General features: G+C 47.5%; 1 protein-coding gene across 2 annotated transcripts in view; it reads left to right on the top strand.

Moving 5' to 3' along the window:
* Positions 1-857: 857 nt before the first annotated feature.
* LOC134947842 (uncharacterized) overlaps positions 858-20576 on the top strand; it is a 100418-nt gene continuing 80699 nt past the window's right edge. Inside the window, exon 1 of one of the 2 annotated variants that reach the window (XM_063935699.1) lies at positions 858-1281. In XM_063935699.1, coding sequence (XP_063791769.1) covers positions 990-1281 — 292 coding nt within the window. In that variant the 5' untranslated portion in view covers positions 858-989. The remainder of the gene's footprint in view (positions 1282-20576) is intronic. The other variant, XM_063935698.1, reaches the window with a different exon arrangement.

The raw sequence follows: 20576 nt of genomic DNA, 5'->3' as shown, positions 1-20576 counted from the left end.
ATTCTGACCTGAATGCTCGCTGCAGTTCTTCGCAGCGCAGAGTTCCAGGTCAGAACAGCTGTCATTGCCTAGTGATCGCCTCTGCCTAATTGACAGGCAGAGGCGGTCGCTGGGCAGGAGGGGGCGACACGGCGTCGTTTGGCCGTCGTTTTGTGGGCGTGGTCTGGCCCACTGCTAGAATTATTTAATCGCAATTCTGCTAATCTTTCGTTCGCAATTCTGCTATGCTAAGATACACTCCCAGAGGGCGGCGGCCTAGCGTGTGCAATGCTGCTAATTGCAGCTAGCGAGTGAACAACTCGGAATGAGGGCCAATGTACATTGTTTTTGGGCAGATATCTGTTGTGGTCCCTTGTAAATATGTTTGAGAATACTTAATATTTGCCAGTATCCACTGGCGTTTCTATAATGGGTGTAGTGTGTGCGGTGCAATATGCCGTGTCGATACCGGGTTATTTGTGCGATGTGAGAGGGGTATTAAAGCGCCCCTGCCGGTGTCCCCCGAAAAAGGGTGTTATTGTGTGACAGCCCGCAAATAATAATTGATAAATAGGCCCTATGCAATGTATTTTTAGGCATAGGGTGATGAAGAGGATAAATGAAACATTTTGCATCCTATTCAGGAAGAATCATACAAGAATATATTAAAGCAATCTAAATACAAGCATTTCTATAAACTGCGAGATTCTGTAATAAGTGTTTGCATTTATATGCTGATGCTTAATGAATACACTGTGAACAGTTGAGGGCTATGTGTTGTGTGTATATAGCGGTATATACTGTATATCTTCTGCTCGGGGGATTATGATGGTAATTGGCTGGGTTGCTAGGTGGCAGTGCTGCTTTTGTATAATGTGAGAAAACAGCTTTTCTCCTCTGAGAGGCAGAGAGCGGCAGGGGGAGTACAGAAAATGAAGGGAGGGGAATTAAGATGAATACACTGTGAGCCGTGCTGCTCGTTATTAAGAATATCAGCTAAGCCGGGGCGAATGAGGACGTTTCTGGGGTCTTACAAGACCCCGCATAAGAAAGCGAACACATTTCTCAGCCACCCAATGGCTGCTGCTGCTGACCATCGAATGGACGCAGGGATTGTCAATACCTCGGTGGGATCCGCATTGGAGACCGGAGCAATGGTAGGAGAAGGGGTGCAGGAGACAGAGGAGATGAGGAACGAGGGGTCTCTGGTGCTATGGGGCGAGTTCCAAGGGACACAGCAGAATGAGGCAGAGGGGGCGAGTGACTGGCACACGAGTGGCCTACATGGATGTGGGCCTGAAGGTAAGGATCAGTCTCTGTGTCATTTATCACAGCCGATGGGTATTGTTGTTCTGTTATATATAGAAATGACTGCAAATACATGTATGGTAATAAAGATGGGTCTACGTCATTGTCAGGTATGCGTCATGCTAAGGTGATACGTGCATTTTATTTCACAATGTTTCCGCACATTCCATACACTGCACATATGTCTTTTTTACATATTACACGTATGTAGATATTATATACAGTATGTTCCACAACTGGCACTTTACATACCAAACATAATATCACATGCCATTGCTGGTAAACCAAGATTAATGGTCTTAACCCCTCGCACCAGCCCCTCTAATCCCCCATAATGCTACAGTGTATATGCAGGAATACTAATGTACAGGCTAAATCTGTGTGACCTGGAAATAAAGTGTCTGTTTCTTGTACCACGTGCTGTATAGGTAATAATAATATTCTCTGCTCTCTAGTACAATACCCTGCTGTGTGATACACTGTAATTCGGCCAGTAAGGAACCAGTGCAGAGTGTCAGGAGTTTATACCCCCTCCCTGTAGATCCATTGTATTTACAAGGTGTAGTGTAGACAAATGATAGGAACTGCTTACTGTTCTTTGTTATTAAACAATCTGACCTATGGGGTTATTTGTGTAATGGCCAGCTTATTATGATTTTATACATGGTCAAGTCACATTATTATGACCACCTCCTACATTTGACTTTGGCAGCACGTAGCCCGTGAAGTATGTCACGTGTGGTGTGCTGTCTTGGTGGGTATGTAAGGTGTGTGACAGGCCGTCTGCACACCTACCACTCGTTGCTGTCATGGGAAAAGGGGTGAGTTGCAAAAATGGATGATTATCAACTTTCAGGCCAAGGATGGCAGTATTCCTGAAACAGAGCAGATTTATGAACTGGCCGCGTGCTGCTGTGGTGAAGGTGTATAGTGACTGGACAAATGGCACCGTTGCAAATAAGCAACGTGGAAACTGCGGAGCACCATGTACCAGTGACGTGCGGTGGGGTGAGGCAGAGCCATTCCTGTTATACTTACGTTTGTGCCAGAGTTTTGACTGTATAAAGTATATGATAAATACAAAGAATATGTTAAAAATATCTCCTTTGCATTATTCTAATAATTTTTATAACCAAAACTGTGGAGTAAAAAGTCTATGGTAGGGGAGGCAGTGCCTCACCTGTGTATCTTTTCCGCACATCTCTGATCAAAACTCACCAAATTTCCAGGAGTTTATACTGCTGCACCTGTGTATAATGCCCAGATGTACCCTTTGGCTCATATATTGTGTGTAAATCTGGCTCTGGGACCAGCTAGTGCCTCCTGAGCCATTTAGCTCACTGCACGTCCCTGCCATGTACCATTGATGTGAGAGGTGGACGTCAGCTACAAAGGTGCATGAGGGATGACTGACATGCTACAGTGGAGCACCTCACCGTCAAAATGAACCTGGGGGCTACCAGACGTGTGTCTAAAACGACAGTTTGGCCCATCTAGCTGCTGACCGTGCTGCATACAGGGTTTTCTGGCTATTAGCTGGTGGTCACAATAATGTGACATGTGCAGTGTCGGACTAAGGCATGTAGGGCCCCGGGAAAATGCCGTGGTAGGGGCCATACGCACACGCAGGGGGGGTTTCCCGAGTACCTAGAAACCCCCCTGGCCGTCGATCTATCGCAGACCTGACCAATTTTTTTTTTTTCATACAGTCCGGAGTTCCAGTAGTGTTATGGCCCTTCTGCTGCTGCGGCTGCCTCCTTACATACACAGTGACACTGCAAGGATGGCAGCTGGATGCATGTAGAGGGCGCTGAAGCGGGAGTGCGCAGCTCCTCTCAGGAAACTGCATTCTTAGCATGGGGATTTAGGTGAGGAGCATGCAGTTACGTCACTCCCAGAGGCAATGGAAGGATTTGCCTCTGGGCGCCAGCTGTCAAGAGGGCATAGTGTAAGTAACAGGAGCCGTGCGAAGGGCCAGTGCACGCCGGGACCAGTGCGGGTTTACTGAAACAACAATACTGGCAACCACCCCAATGGCCTGTCTGTATGTAGTTTAGGACCGTTTTATTTTTGTTTTTCTAAGCTTTCTTTTTTTCTCACATTGACTTGTGAGAGGGGAAATCAGGAGCATTCCGGAGGACTCTGCTACGATTCAATCTGAGGCAGCAGCAGGGGAATCCCTGCAAATGCAACTCTCACTCACTGCAGTGCCCAGTCTCTCCCATTATCTCAGCACAAGGATCGGAAGAGCATGTGCTGAGCTCTGATTGGAAGAGCTCGGCACATGCTGATTAGAAGAGACCCTGATTGGTGGAGACTGACACCTGCTTCCCTGACCCCCTGGGACATTGAGGATCTGTCAGCATGGTACCCTTCTGTAAGTAATCAGGCTGCTCCTCTGTCCCCACGGTTAATGCTCATGTTCCCATAGCTCCTGCATATATCTTCCACCCTCTGTTCACTGCTTCTGTCTCTCTCCATCTTCTGCATGTTTCTGTCTCTCTATATTCTATGCCCACCATCTGTGTCCCCCTCTCTCTGCCCAGCATCTGCCCCCCATCTGTAGCCACCATCTGTCCCCCCATCTATCTGCCCACCAGCTGCCTCCTCCTCTCTTTGCCCACCATCTGTTCCCCCGTCTCTCTGCCCACTATCTGCCACCCTGTCTCTCTGCCCACCAGCTGCTTCTCCCCTCTCTCTGCCCACCAGCTGCCTCCCCCCCCTCTCTGCCCAGCATCTGTCTCCCCCTTCTCTCTGCCGAGCATCTGTTTTCCCCCACTCTCTCTGCCCAGCATCAGGCTCCCCCCTCTCTCTGCCCACCAGCTGCCTCCCCCTCTCTCTGCCCGGCATCTGTCTCCCCCCCCCCCCCACTGCCCAGCATGTTTCCCCCCTCTTTCTGCCCACCATCTGCCCCCCCCTCTCTGACCACCGTCTGCCAACCCTCTCTCTGCCCACCAGCTGCCTCCTCCTCTCTCTGCCCAGCATCTGCTGCCCCTTCTGCACAGCATATGACTGCATCAATTAATTGGAAACCCCCCTTTAAAAAATCCTGCGTTTGCCACTGGGGGCCCATGTTAGGGGTGTGGCCAGTCTGCAGAGGGGGTGTGGCCTGCCACCTCATTGGTTTGACTAACCATTAGAGCAGTGGTAGCCAACCCTGGTCCTCGAGAGCTACCAACAGTTCACGTTTTCCATCTCACCTAGCAGGTACACAGGTGCAGTCATTACTAACTGACACATTTTAAAAGATCCACAGTTGGAGCTTAATTACTTAACTTGTGATTCTGTGAGGAGACCTGGAAAACGTGAACTGTTGGTAGCTTTCGAGGACCAGGGTTGGCTACCCCTGCCTGCACTAGAGAGTGCAACTTTTGGGCCCCTTCAAAAATATAAACAGTAAATTCAGCTGCTGCATGCATGATAATGTACCAGATTAATAACAGATTAATAACAACTATGCACTGTAGAAAATACACCATAGTCCAGTATAAGGTAACATATGTTTCTCTTACGTCGTAGAGGATGCTGGGGACTCCGTAAGGACCATGGGGTATAGACGGGCTCCGCAGGAGACATGGGCACTATAAAGAACTTTTAGTATGGGTGTACACTCCCTCTATGCCCCTCCTCCAGACCTCAGTTAGATCCTGTGCCCAGAGGAGATTGGGTGCACTACAGGGGAGCTCTCCTGAGTTTCTCTGAAAAAGAATTTTGTTAGGCTTTTTATTTTCAGGGAGCACTGCTGGCAACAGGCTCCCTGCATCGTGGGACTGAGGAGAGAGAAGCAGACCTACTTAAGTGATAGGCTCTGCTTCTTAGGCTACTGGACACCATTAGCTCCAGAGGGAGTCGGAACGCAGGTCTCCCCCCGCCGTTCGTCCCAGAGCCGCGCCGCCGTCCTCCTCACAGAGCCGGAAGATAGAAGCCGGGTGAGTCTAAGAAGAAAAGAAGACTTCAAGGCGGCAGAAGACTTCAGATCTTCACTGAGGAGCCATTGCTCCCACACACTAGCAGGCACTGATGGGTGCAGGGCGCAGGGGGGGCGCCCTTGCAGCAATATAAACCTCTGGACAGGCATTATATGGATATTAGGCTGCGGAGGCAGTTAATATATAAATCCCCCGCCATTTTTTATACAATTGAGCGGGACCGAAGCCTGCCGCTGGGGGGGGCGGAGCTTGGTCCCTCAGCACTAACCAGCGCCATTTTCTCCACAGAGCACTGCAGAGAAGCTGGCTCCCCGGACTCTCCCCTGCTGAACAGGTGACAGGGGGCTGAAAAGAGGGGGGCGGGGGGGCACTTGTAAGGCGCAGTGAGTGTATTACACGATTATTATATATATATATAAAAGCGCTATATCTGGGAATTTGTTTCCAGTGTCAGTTGGCGCTGGGTGTGTGCTGGCATACTCTCTCTCTGTCTCTACAAAGGGCCTTGTTGGGAAACTGTCCCCTTATAGATATATCCCTGTGTGTGTGGGGGTGTCGGTACGTGTGTGTCGGCATGTCTGAAGCGGAAGGCTCGTCCAAGGAGGAGGTGGAGCAGATGATTGGTGTGTCTCCGTCGGCAACGCCGACTCATGATTGGTTGGACATGTGGAATATGTTAAATGCAAATGTGACCTTCTTACATAAGAGAATGGACAAAGCAGAGTCCAGGGAAAAAGCAGGGAGTCAATCCACGGATTGGACTGGGTCACAGGGCCCTTCAGGGTCTCAAAAACGTCCCCTATCCCAAATAGCAGACACTGAAACCGACACGGATTCTGACTCCAGTGTCGACTACGATGATGCAAAGTTACACCCAAGGGTGGCCAAAAGTATTCATTATATGATTATTGCAATAAAAGATGTTTTGCACATCACTGATGACCCCTCTGTCCCTGACACAAGGGTGCGCATGTATAAGGAAAAGAAACCTGAGGTAACCTTTCCCCCATCTCATGAACTGAACGAAGTGTTTGAAAAAGCTTGGGAAACTCCAGACAAAAAACTGCAGATTCCCAAGAGGATTCTTATGGCGTATCCTTTCCCTGTACAGGACAGGGTACGGTGGGAATCCTCGCCCAGGGTGGACAAGGCTTTAACGCGTCTGTCCAAGAAGGTGGCGCTACCGTCTCCAGACATGGCAGCCCTCAAGGATCCTGCTGATCGCAGACAGGAAACTACCTTAAAATCTATTTATACGCATATGGGTGCTTTGCTCAGGCCGACGATAGCATCGGCATGGGTTTGTAGCGCAGTTGCAGCGTGGACAGATACCTTATCAGCTGACTTTGATACCCTAGACAGGGATACCATTTCACTGACCTTAGGTCACATTAAAGATGCAGTCTTATATATGAGAGACGCTCAAAGAGACGTTGGGCTGCTTGGTTCCAGAGCCAACGCCATGGCTATTTCTGCGAGACGAGCTCTGTGGACCCGCCAATGGACGGGGGATGCAGACTCAAAGAAGCATATGGAGGTTTTACCTTACAAGGGTGAAGTTTTGTTTGGGGATGGTCTCGCGGACCTGGTTTCCACAGCTACCGCGGGTAAATCTACTTTTTTACCTTTTGTTCCCCAACAGCAAAAGAAAACTCCACAGTATCAGATGCAGTCCTTTCGGACTCATAAGGCCAGAAGAAGTCGGGGCTCCTCTTTCCTCACCAGAGGTAAGGGTAGAGGAAAGAGAACACCTGCTTCGGCTAGTTCTCAGGAGCAGAAGTCCTCCCCGGCTTCTGCTAAATCCACCGCATGACGCTGGGGCTCCACTGAGGGAGTCCGCACCGGTGGGGGCACGTCTTCGACTCTTCAGCCAGGTCTGGGTTCTTTCAGACGTGGATCCTTGGGCGATGGAGATTGTATCCCAAGGCTACAAACTGGAATTCGAAGAGGTGCCCCCTCGCCGATTTTTCAAGTCGGCCTTGCCAGCTTCTCCCCCGGAGAGGGAAGTAGTATTGGCTGCAATTCAAAAGCTGTGTCAACAGCAAGTGATTGTCAACGTTCCCCTGGTCCAACAGGGGAAAGGGTACTATTCAACCCTGTTCGTGGTCCCGAAGCCGGATGGTTCGGTCAGACCCATTTTAAATCTAAAATCCCTAAACCTGTACTTGAAAAAGTTCAAATTCAAGATGGAATCGCTTTATGGTATAACTGGACGTGAAGGATGCCTACCTTCATGTCCCCATATATCCTCCTCATCAGGAATACCTGAGATTCGCTGTACAGGACTGTCATTACCAGTTTCAGACGCTGCCGTCTGGGCTTTCCACGGCACCGAGGATTTTCACCAAGGTGATGGCGGAGATGATGGTGCTCCTGCCCAGGCAGGGAGTCACAATTATCCCGTACTTGGACATTCTCCTGATAAAAGCGAGATCGAGAGAGCCAGGGTGTCTCTCCTGTGGTGGCTGCAAAGTGCTCACCTTCTAGAGGGTAGCAGGTTCGGCATTCAGGACTGGGTTCTGTTAACCACGGACGCGAGCCTCCGAGGATGGGGAGCAGTCACACAAGGAAGAAATTTTCAGGGACTATGGTCAAGCCAGGAGGCTTGTCTACACATCAACGTGCTGGAATTGATGGCCATATGCAACGGCCTACGACAGGCAGAGAATCTTCTTCGCGACCTACCGGTGCTGATTCAATCAGACAACGTCACAGCCGTGGCTCATGTAAACCGCCATGGCAGGACAAGGAGCAGAGTGGCGATGGCGGAAGCCACCAGGATTCTTCGCTGGGCGGAAAATCACGTAAGCATTCTGTCAGCGGTCTTCATACCAGGAGTGGACAACTGGGAAGCAGACTTCCTCAGCAGACACGATCTCCATCCAGGAGAGTGGGGACTTCATCAAGAAGTCTTTGCAGAGATAACAAGTCTTTGGGGACTTACTCAAATAGACATTATGGCGTCACGCCTCAACAAAAAGCTTTGGAGGTATTGTGCCAGGTCAAGGGACCCTCAGGCAGTAGCGGTAGACGCCCTAGTGACACCATGGGTGTTTCAGTCGGTCTATGTGTTCCCTCCTCTGCCTCTCATCTCAAAAATATTGAGAATCATAAGACGAAAAAGAGTACAGACAATACTCGTTGTTCCAGATTGGCCTCGAAGGGCCTGGTATTCAGATCTTCAGGAAATGATCACAGAAGATCCGTGGCCTCTTCCTCTCAGGGAGGACCTGTTGCAGCAGGGGCCCTGCGTATTCCAAGACTTACCGCGTCTACGTTTGACGGCATGGCGGTTGAACACCGAATCCTAGCTGGGAGAGGTATTCCGGAGGAAGTCAACCCTACTCTGATAAAGGCTAGGAAGGAGGTGACGGCGAAACATTATCACCGTATCTGGAGGAAGTATGTATCTTGGTGTGAACTCAAGAATGCTCCTACGGAAGATTTCCATCTGGGCCGTTTTCTCCACTTTCTACAGACAGGAGTGGATATGGGCCTGACGTTAGGCTCCATTAATGTACAGATTTCGGATCTATCTATATTCTTTCAGAAGGACTTGGCTTCTCTCCCAGAAGTCCAGACTTTTGTGAAGGGAGTGCTGCACATCCATCCTCCTTTTGTGCCCCCTGTGGCGCCTTGGGACCTTAACGTGGTGTTAAGTTTCCTAAAATCTCACTGGTTTGAACCTCTTCAAACGGTGGAATTAAAATTTCTCACTTGGAAGGTGGTCATGTTATTGGCCTTGGCATCTGCAAGGCGGGTATCCGAATTGGCGGCCTTGTCTCACAAGAGCCCCTATTTAATTTTCCATGTGGATAGAGCAGAGTTGAGGACTCATCCTCAATTTTTGCCTAAGGTGGTTTCTTCATTTCATATGAACCAACCTATTGTGTTGCCCGTGGCTACGGATGACTTGGAGGAATCCAAGTTCCTGGATGTAGTCAGGGCCTTAAAAATGTATGTAGCCAGGACGGCTCGGGTTAGGAAAACAGAGGCACTGTTTGTCCTGTATGCAGCCAACAAGGTTGGCGCTCCTGCTTCTAAGCAGACCATTGCTCGCTGGATCTGTACCACGATTCAGCAGGCTCATTCTACGGCTGGATTGCCATTACCAAATTCTGTAAAGGCCCATTCCACTTCTTGGGCGGCTGCCCGAGGTGTCTCTGCATTACAGCTTTGCCGAGCAGCTACTTGGTCGGGTTCAAACACTTTTGCAAAATTCTACAAGTTTGATACCCTGGCTGATGAGACCCTCGCGTTTGCTCAATCGGTGCTGCAGAGTCATCCGCACTCTCCCACCCGGTTTGGAGCTTTGGTATAAACCCCATGTTCCTAACGGAGTCCCCAGCATCCTCTAGGACGTAAGAGAAAATAAGATTTTAAACCTACCTGTAAATCTTTTTCTCCTAGTCCGTAGAGGATGCTGGGCGCCCGTCCCAGTGCGGACTAAATCTGCAAGACTTGTATATAGTTGTTGCTTACATAAGGGTTATGTTACAGTTGGGATCGGTCTTTGACTGATACTGTGTTTTGTTCATACTGTTAACTGGTTGCGTATATTCCAGGTTATATGGTGTAATTGGTGTGGGCTGGTATGAATCTTGCCCTTAGATTAACAAAATCCTTTCCTCATATTGTTCATCTCCTCTGGGCACAGTTTCTCTAACTGAGGTCTGGAGGAGGGGCATAGAGGGAGGAGCCAGTGCACACCCATACTAAAAGTTCTTTATAGTGCTCATGTCTCCTGCTGAGCCTGTCTATACCCCATGGTCCTTACAGAGTCCCCAGCATCCTCTACGGACTAAGAGAAAAAGATTTACCGGTAGGTTTAAAATCTTATTATAATGTATAATTCAAGTGCACAGTTTGGAACCTGATCTCTAGAGCAGGAGGTGGGCCTACACTGCAGGCAGTGGGGCCCACTGGTGGTTTCCCCTGTACCCCTGTGGGCCAGTCCAAGCCTGGACATGTGTACAATATAATGGGTAAAAAGTTTTAAAACAGAAAACCAAGATAACCATGTGATATGAAGTTTACCCCATCCATAAATGCCATCCTTTTCTTATTTGTAGGTGCCAGATTCTAACAGTGAATAGAGTTACATTCTATTAATGCTGATGTGTGGAGAGTGTGAATGCTAGGAGGGGAACATTTTTTTGACATGAATGATGCTTTTCAGAGCAGGACAAAGCCTTCCAGTTATTGTATGTTTGGGAATCAGAGGGTAACACTGCACTAGCAGAGCCCCCAAGAATTCTACAAGCCAATGAGGGGTGGACAGTCTGCACTCCTTTTTTTATCTTACAGTTTTTGGGGTTCACATATGCACTTTGCTAGTATAGGAATGTTGTATACACTACAAACACAGTATTCCGCCACCTAGTAAGTAAAATAATACTTAACTGTTTTCTGGATCACTGGGTGTAGTGCGACATCTCCTGTGTTAGATCTTTATTAAATTCGTTATTAACCTAAATTTGCAGAACTTTTTAATAGAGATGAGCGCCGGAAATTTTTCGGGTTTTGTGTTTTGGTTTTGGGTTCGGTTCCGCGGCCGTGTTTTGGGTTCGACCACGTTTTGGCAAAACCTCACCGAATTTTTTTTGTCGGATTCGGGTGTGTTTTGGATTCGGGTGTTTTTTTCAAAAAACCCTAAAAAACTGCTTAAATCATAGAATTTGGGGGTCATTTTGATCCCAAAGTATTATTAACCTCAAAAACCATAATTTACACTCATTTTCAGTCTATTCTGAATACCTCACACCTCACAATATTATTTTTAGTCCTAAAATTTGCACCGAGGTCGCTGTGTGAGTAAGATAAGCGACCATAGTGGCCGACACAAACACCGGGCCCATCTAGGAGTGGCACTGCAGTGTCACGCAGGATGTCCCTTCCAAAAAACCCTCCCCAAACAGCACATGACGCAAAGAAAAAAAGAGGCGCAATGAGGTAGCTGTGTGAGTAAGATAAGCGACCCTAGTGGCCGACACAAACACCGGGCCCATCTAGGAGTGGCACTGCAGTGTCACACAGGATGTCCCTTCCAAAAAACCCTCCCCAAACAGCACATGACGCAAAGAAAAAAAGAGGCGCAATGAGGTAGCTGACTGTGTGAGTAAGATAAGCGACCATAGTGGCCGACACAAACACCGGGCCCATCTAGGAGTGGCACTGCAGTGTCACGCAGGATGGCCCTTCCAAAAAACCCTCCCCAAACAGCACATGACGCAAAGAAAAAAAGAGGCGCAATGAGGTAGCTGACTGTGTGAGTAAGATAAGCGACCCTAGTGGCCGACACAAACACCGGGCCCATCTAGGAGTGGCACTGCAGTGTCACGCAGGATGGCCCTTCCAAAAAACCCTCCCCAAACAGCACATGACGCAAAGAAAAAAAGAGGCGCAATGAGGTAGCTGACTGTGTGAGTAAGATAAGCGACCCTAGTGGCCGACACAAACACCGGGCCCATCTAGGAGTGGCACTGCAGTGTCACGCAGGATGGCCCTTCCAAAAAACCCTCCCCAATCAGCACATGACGCAAAGAAAAAAAGAGGCGCAATGAGGTAGCTGACTGTGTGAGTAAGATAAGCGACCCTAGTGGCCGACACAAACACCGGGCCCATCTAGGAGTGGCACTGCAGTGTCACGCAGGATGGCCCTTCCAAAAAACCCTCCCCAAACAGCACATGACGCAAAGAAAAATAAAAGAAAAAAGAGGTGCAAGATGGAATTGTCCTTGGGCCCTCCCACCCACCCTTATGTTGTATAAACAGGACATGCACACTTTAACCAACCCATCATTTCAGTGACAGGGTCTGCCACACGACTGTGACTGATATGACGGGTTGGTTTGGACCCCCCCCAAAAAAGAAGCAATTAATCTCTCCTTGCACAAACTGGCTCTACAGAGGCAAGATGTCCACCTCATCATCATCCTCCGATATATCATCGTGTACATCCCCCTCCTCACAGATTATCAATTCGTCCCCACTGGAATCCACCATCTCAGCTCCCTGTGTACTTTGTGGAGGCAATTGCTGCTGGTCAATGTCTCCGCGGAGGAATTGATTATAATTCATTTTAATGAACATCATCTTCTCCACATTTTCTGGATGTAACCTCGTACGCCGATTGCTGACAAGGTGAGCGGCGGCACTAAACACTCTTTCGGAGTACACACTTGTGGGAGGGCAACTTAGGTAGAATAAAGCCAGTTTGTGCAAGGGCCTCCAAATTGCCTCTTTTTCCTGCCAGTATAAGTACGGACTGTGTGACGTGCCTACTTGGATGCGGTCACTCATATAATCCTCCACCATTCTTTCAATGTTGAGAGAATCATATGCAGTGACAGTAGACGACATGTCCGTAATCGTTGTCAGGTCCTTCAGTCCGGACCAGATGTCAGCATCAGCAGTCGCTCCAGACTGCCCTGCATCACCGCCAGTGGGTGGGCTCGGAATTCTGAGCCTTTTCCTCGCACCCCCAGTTGCGGGAGAATGTGAAGGAGGAGATGTTGACAGGTCGCGTTCCGCTTGACTTGACAATTTTCTCACCAGCAGGTCTTTCAACCCCAGCAGACTTGTGTCTGCAGGAAAGAGAGATCCAAGGTAGGTTTTAAATCTAGGATCGAGCACGGTGGCCAAAATGTAGTGCTCTGATTTCAACAGATTGACCACCCGTGAATCCTTGTTAAGCGAATGAAGGGCTCCATCCACAAGTCCCACATGCCTAGCGGAATCGCTCCGTGTTAGCTCCTCCTTCAATGTCTCCAGCTTCTTCTGCAAAAGCCTGATGAGGGGAATGACCTGACTCAGGCTGGCAGTGTCTGAACTGACTTCACGTGTGGCAAGTTCAAAGGGCATCAGAACCTTGCACAACGTTGAAATCATTCTCCACTGCACTTGAGACAGGTGCATTCCACCTCCTATATCGTGCTCAATTGTATAGGCTTGAATGGCCTTTTGCTGCTCCTCCAACCTCTGAAGCATATAGAGGGTTGAATTCCACCTCGTTACCACTTCTTGCTTCAGATGATGGCAGGGCAGGTTCAGTAGTTTTTGGTGGTGCTCCAGTCTTCTGTACGTGGTGCCTGTACGCCGAAAGTGTCCCGCAATTCTTCTGGCCACCGACAGCATCTCTTGCACGCCCCTGTCGTTTTTTTAAAAATTCTGCACCACCAAATTCAAGGTATGTGCAAAACATGGGACGTGCTGGAATTTGCCCATATTTAATGCACACACAATATTGCTGGCGTTGTCCGATGCCACAAATCCACAGGAGAGTCCAATTGGGGTAAGCCATTCTGCGATGATCTTCCTCAGTTGCCGTAAGAGGTTTTTAGCTGTGTGCGTATTCTGGAAAGCGGTGATACAAAGCGTAGCCTGCCTAGGAAAGAGTTGGCGTTTGCGAGATGCTGCTACTGGTGCCGCCGCTGCTGTTCTTGCGGCGGGAGTCCATACATCTACCCAGTGGGCTGTCACAGTCATATAGTCCTGACCCTGCCCTGCTCCACTTGTCCACATGTCCATGGTTAAGTGGACATTGGGTACAACTGCATTTTTTAGGACACTGGTGAGTCTTTTTCTGACGTCCGTGTACATTCTCGGTATCGCCTGCCTACAGAAGTGGAACCTAGATGGTATTTGGTAACGGGGGCACACTGCCTCAATAAATTGTCTAGTTCCCTGTGAACTAACGGCGGATACCGGACGCACGTCTAACACCAACATAGTTGTCAAGGCCTCAGTTATCCGCTTTGCAGCAGGATGACTGCTGTGATATTTCATCTTCCTCGCAAAGGACTGTTGGACAGTCAATTGCTTACTGGAAGTAGTACAAGTGGGCTTACGACTTCCCCTCTGGGATGACCATCGACTCCCAGCAGCAACAACAGCAGCGCCAGCAGCAGTAGGCGTTACACGCAAGGATGCATCGGAGGAATCCCAGGCAGGAGAGGACTCGTCAGAATTGCCAGTGACATGGCCTGCAGGACTATTGGCATTCCTGGGGAAGGAGGAAATTGACACTGAGGGAGTTGGTGGGGTGGTTTGCGTGAGCTTGGTTACAAGAGGAAGGGATTTACTGGTCAGTGGACTGCTTCCGCTGTCGCCCAAAGTTTTTGAACTTGTCACTGACTTATTATGAATGCGCTGCAGGTGACGTATAAGGGAGGATGTTCCGAGGTGGTTAACGTCCTTACCCCTACTTATTACAGCTTGACAAAGGGAACACACGGCTTGACAAATGTTGTCCGCATTTCTGGTGAAATACTTCCACACCGAAGAGCTGATTTTTTTGGTATTTTCACCAGGCATGTCAACGGCCATATTCCTCCCACGGACAACAGGTGTCTCCCCGGGTGCCTGACTTAAACAAACCACCTCACCATCAGAATCCTCCTGGTCAATTTCCTCCCCAGCGCCAGCAACACCCATATCCTCCTCATCCTGGTGTACTTCAACACTGACATCTTCAATCTGACTATCAGGAACTGGAAACTGGTGCAAATGGTGGAAGGCGCATGCTCTTCACGTCCAGTGTTGGGAAGGTCAGGCATCGCAACCGACACAATTGGACTCTCCTTGTGGATTTGGGATTTCGAAGAACGCACAGTTCTTTGCGGTGCTTTTGCCAGCTTGAGTCTTTTCAGTTTTCTAGCGAGAGGCTGAGTGCTTCCATCCTCATGTGAAGCTGAACCACTAGCCATGAACATAGGCCAGGGCCTCAGCCGTTCCTTGCCACTCCGTGTGGTAAATGGCATATTGGCAAGTTTACGCTTCTCCTCCGACAATTTTATTTTAGGTTTTGGAGTCCTTTTTTTACTGATATTTGGTGTTTTGGATTTGACATGCTCTGTACTATGACATTGGGCATCGGCCTTGGCAGACGACGTTGCTGGCATTTCATCGTCTCGGCCATGACTAGTGGCAGCAGCTTCAGCACGAGGTGGAAGTGGATCTTGATCTTTCCCTAATTTTGGAACCTCAACATTTTTGTTCTCCATATTTTAATAGGCACAACTAAAAGGCACCTCAGGTAAACAATGGAGATGGATGGATACTAGTATACAATTATGGATGGACTGCCGAGTGCCGACACAGAGGTAGCTACAGCCGTGGACTATTGTACTGTACTGTGTCTGCTGCTAATATAGACTGGATGATAATGAGATGTAGTATGTATGTATAAAGAAGAAAGAAAAAAAAACCACGGGTAGGTGGTATACAATTATGGATGGACTGCCGAGTGCCGACACAGAGGTAGCTACAGCCGTGGACTACTGTACTGTGTCTGCTGCTAATATAGACTGGTTGATAAAGAGATGTAGTATGTATGTATAAAGAAGAAAGAAAAAAAAACCACGGGTAGGTGGTATACAATTATGGATGGACTGCCGAGTGCCGACACAGAGGTAGCTACAGCCGTGGACTACCGTACTGTGTCTGCTGCTAATATAGACTGGTTGATAATGAGATGTAGTATGTATAAAGAAGAAAGAAAAAAAAAAACACGGGTAGGTGGTATACAATTATGGACGGACTGCCGAGTGCCGACACAGAGGTAGCTACAGCCGTGGACTACCGTACTGTACTGTGTCTGCTGCTAATATAGACTGGATGATAATGAGATGTAGTATGTATAAAGAAGAAAGAAAAAAAAACCACGGGTAGGTGGTATACAATTATGGATGGACTGCCGAGTGCCGACACAGAGGTAGCTACAGCCGTGGACTACCGTACTGTGTCTGCTGCTAATATAGACTGGTTGATAATGAGATGTAGTATGTATAAAGAAGAAAGAAAAAAAAACCACGGGTAGGTGGTATACAATTATGGACGGACTGCCGAGTGCCGACACAGAGATAGCTACAGCCGTGGACTACTGTACTGTGTCTGCTGCTAATATAGACTGGTTGATAAAGAGATGTAGTATGTATGTATAAAGAAGAAAGAAAAAAAAACCACGGGTAGGTGGTATACAATTATGGACGGACTGCCGAGTGCCGACACAGAGGTAGCTACAGCCGTGGACTACCGTACTGTACTGTGTCTGCTGCTAATATAGACTGGTTGATAAAGAGATGTAGTATGTATGTATAAAGAAGAAAGAAAAAAAAACACGGGTAGGTGGTATACAATTATGGATGGACTGCCGAGTGCCGACACAGAGGTAGCTACAGCCGTGGACTACTGTACTGTGTCTGCTGCTAATATAGACTGGTTGATAAAGAGATGTAGTATGTATGTATAAAGAAGAAAGAAAAAAAAACCACGGGTAGGTGGTATACAATTATGGACGGACTGCCGAGTGCCGACACAGAGGTAGCTACAGCCGTGGACTACCATACTGTACTGTGTCTGCTGCTAATATAGACTGGTTGATAAAGAGATGTAGTATGTATGTATAAAGAAGAAAGAAAAAAAAAACACGGGTAGGTGGTATACAATTATGGATGGACTGCCGAGTGCCGACACAGAGGTAGCTACAGCCGTGGACTACTGTACTGTGTCTGCTGCTAATATAGACTGGTTGATAAAGAGATGTAGTATGTATGTATAAAGAAGAAAGAAAAAAAACCACGGGTAGGTGGTATACAATTATGGACGGACTGCCGAGTGCCGACACAGAGGTAGCTACAGCCGTGGACTACCGTACTGTACTGTGTCTGCTGCTAATATAGACTGGTTGATAAAGAGATGTAGTATGTATGTATAAAGAAGAAAGAAAGAAAAACCACGGGTAGGTGGTATACAATTATGGATGGACTGCCGAGTGCCGACACAGAGGTAGCTACAGCCGTGGACTACTGTACTGTGTCTGCTGCTAATGTAGACTGGTTGATAAAGAGATGTAGTATGTATGTATAAAGAAGAAAGAAAGAAAAACCACGGGTAGGTGGTATACATATATGGATGGACTGCCGAGTGCCGACACAGAGGTAGCTACAGCCGTGAACTACCGTACTGTGTCTGCTGCGACTGGATGATAAATAATGATATAAAAAATATATATATATCACTACTGCAGCCGGACAGGTATATATTATATAATGACGGACCTGCTGGACACTGTCTGTCAGCAGAATGAGTTTTTTATAGAATAAAAAAAAAAAACACCACACAAGTCACACGACGAGTGTTTAACTTTTTCAGGCAATCACAATATAGTATACTACTAACTATACTGGTGGTCAGTGTGGTCAGGTCACTGGTCAGTCACACTGGCAGTGGCACTCCTGCAGCAAAAGTGTGCACTGTTTAATTTTAATAATATGTACTCCTGGCTCCTGCTATAACCTATAACTGGCACTGCTCCCCAGTCTCCCCCACAATTATAAGCTGTGTGAGCACAGTCAGATATATACATAGATGATGCAGCACACTGGGCTGAGCAGTGCACACAGATATGGTATGTGACTGAGTCACTGTGTATCGTTTTTTTCAGGCAGAGAACGGATTATATTAAATAAAACTGCACTGTCTGGTGGTCACTGTGGTCAGTCACTACTAAACTCTGCACTCTCTACAGTACTCCTAAGCTCCAGTAAATCAAGTGTCTCTGTCTCAAATCAATCTCACTCTCTCTCTTCTAATCTAAATGGAGAGGACGCCAGCCACGTCCTCTCCCTATCAATCTCAATGCACGTGTGAAAATGGCGGCGACGCGCGGCTCCTTATATAGAATCCGAGTCTCGCGAGAATCCGACAGCGTCATGATGACGTTCGGGCGCGCTCGGGTTAACCGAGCAAGGCGGGAAGATCCGAGTCGCTCGGACCCATGAAAAAAAACATGAAGTTCGGGCGGGTTCGGATTCCGAGGAACCGAACCCGCTCATCTCTACTTTTTAAGGAGTGACAGTGTGGATTCTAGCAGGTAAGTCCAAATGAGTCCAGTTCAGTAGTGTTAGGTTGTGTTGAGAGTGAGACAGGTCAGTGTGAGCAGTGGCAAGAGATTGATGTTCTGAGGTCAGTGCAACCAAAGAGATGAGATAGTGGGATAGGAACATGCAGAGCCGGCCCTAACCAATATGATGCCCTAGGCAAGATTTTGGCTGGTGCCCCTTAGCACAACCGCTGGTTCCGCCTCTGACCTTTCACCTCTTTCCCAGCACCATCACCCCTCACCCATAGCAGTCCTTATTTTGGTGTTTGTACCCCCCTATATTTTAAATAGGAACAGTTCGCACATTTGGCACACAGCCCAAAAAGGGATGTGTTTTTGCTGGCAAGGGGCAAGGCCACACAACAGTACCCCCAATTCCAATTATGCCGCACAGTACTGCAACTTTATTCACATGTGATCATTATTTATTTATTAGCAGTTTCTTATATAGCGCAGCATATTCCGTTGCGCTTTACAATTAGAATTACAATCATGCGATAGTGTCCATAATTCCTATTACATCCCACAGTAGTGTCACTTTACCTTAAACGTTACTCCTCACAGTAGAGCCCCTAATTCACATTACACCACACTCTATTGCTCTTTATTCACATTAGACGACACAGTAGTGCCCTTTCTATATGCAATGCCACATAGTAGAGCACCTTATACACATAATGCCACACATTAGTAATGCATTTATACACATAATTCCACACAGTAATGACCCTTACACATATGAAACACATTTTTAATGTCCTTATAAACATAATGCGCCTTACACATTATGACAACCTATATTAATGCCCTTTTACACATAATGTCCCTTACACATATGCTGCACATTATTAATGCCCTTATACACATAATGACGCACATAGTGCCCCCTACACATTTGCTGCACATTATTAGTGCCCCTATACACATAATGACACACATACAGTAGTACCCTGTTGCACATATGCCGCACATTATTAATGCCCTTATACACGTAATGACACACGTAGTGCCCCTTACACATATTCCGAACACTACTGCACAACCAACCCACTCACATGCACACAGCACTCACACTGCCACTAACACTGTGACCTCTGCCTCTGCTTGGATACAGATGTGTCCTCATAAATCTTGCCTCAATGCTAACGTAGGACACCTTTTTTTTATGAAAATGCATCTTATTTGCATTGCTATGTGACTAGAGTGCACAAGCCGCTTCTGCTGGTTAAAATGATATGCAGCATGCCTATATACTGTGTGGGACTGTGGCTGTCTCTGCATATGAAATGCTACACAGAGAATATAGGCATGCTGCATATCATTTTAATCAGCAGAAGCTGCTGATGCCCCCAGGCATATAAAATGCCCTAGGAAATTGCCTAGTTTGCCTATGCCTATGGCTGGCTCTGGGAACATGTGACGATCCTGATTCCGAGAGAGAGAGAGAGATGCGGATAGATAAGTTTTCTCTTATGGTAAGACAGATGTTGACTGCATGATGAGGCTAGTGTTGAGTGTCTAAACTCGTGTAAAGGAGAGATTGATGCAAAGAGCCAGAGTCCAGACTAATTTGAATATTATGGGCCTGATTCAGAGATGGACAGAATGCTTATGTTTGCACAGTGCGCAAAAAGTTCTGAAAATACCTACAGCAGACGCGTTATTTATATATTTATTATTTATTATTTATTAACAGTTTCTTATATAGCGCAGCATATTCCGTTGCGCTTTACAATTAGAACAACAGTAATAGAACAAAACTGGGTAAAAACAGACAGACATAGAGGTAGGAAGGCCCTGCCCGCAAGCTTACAATCTATAGGGAAATAGGCATAGATACACAAGGATAGATGCTATCTATTGCATAATGGTCCACCAGATTGCTAGGTTCTTAATGGGTTGTATGATATGATCACCCAGCAATGTCGGGCAAGTGTCAGGAGGGTGTGAGACAGTGAGAGTAAAGAAACACAAGATATGTGATGTTATGTGTACTGTACAGAGAGGATGTAATTAGATAGGGAAGCACTGAAGGTTATGTGGGTGGGTCTGGAATTTGATAGGCTTGTCTGAAGAGGTGAGTTTTCAGGGAACGTTTAAAGGTTTGGAGACTAGAGGCGTTCCGGACTGTATGCAGAGACCACTGCTGCATATGGAGATGCTGGCATTAGAACTGGGGTTGTAAAGCTGTCTGCGTTCCTGGGGCGGTAGCCTGAAGTGAAAGAAAAGAAAAGGCCGTCTCATGGGCGTTTTATGGGAGTGTCATGGCTATGTCAGTGAGCACAGCTGTGTTCCCAAACGCAGATCCGCAGCCACAGAGGCCATGTTAGAGGAATTTCAGAAGGAGACACTGCACCTGCCATAGACTGATACAAGTGTCAATGGTGCACATGATGATAATCACTGGCAGAGTGTTCAGAATCACTGGCAGAGATGTACTGTCCATGGACAATGAAAGTGGGAGACTCAGGGCTTTC

The sequence above is a fragment of the Pseudophryne corroboree genome, chromosome 8 (genome assembly GCF_028390025.1).
Source record: "Pseudophryne corroboree isolate aPseCor3 chromosome 8, aPseCor3.hap2, whole genome shotgun sequence".
In the NCBI taxonomy this organism is placed as follows: Eukaryota; Metazoa; Chordata; class Amphibia; order Anura; family Myobatrachidae; genus Pseudophryne; species Pseudophryne corroboree.
This window is presented reverse-complemented; position numbering and strand designations above follow the sequence as displayed.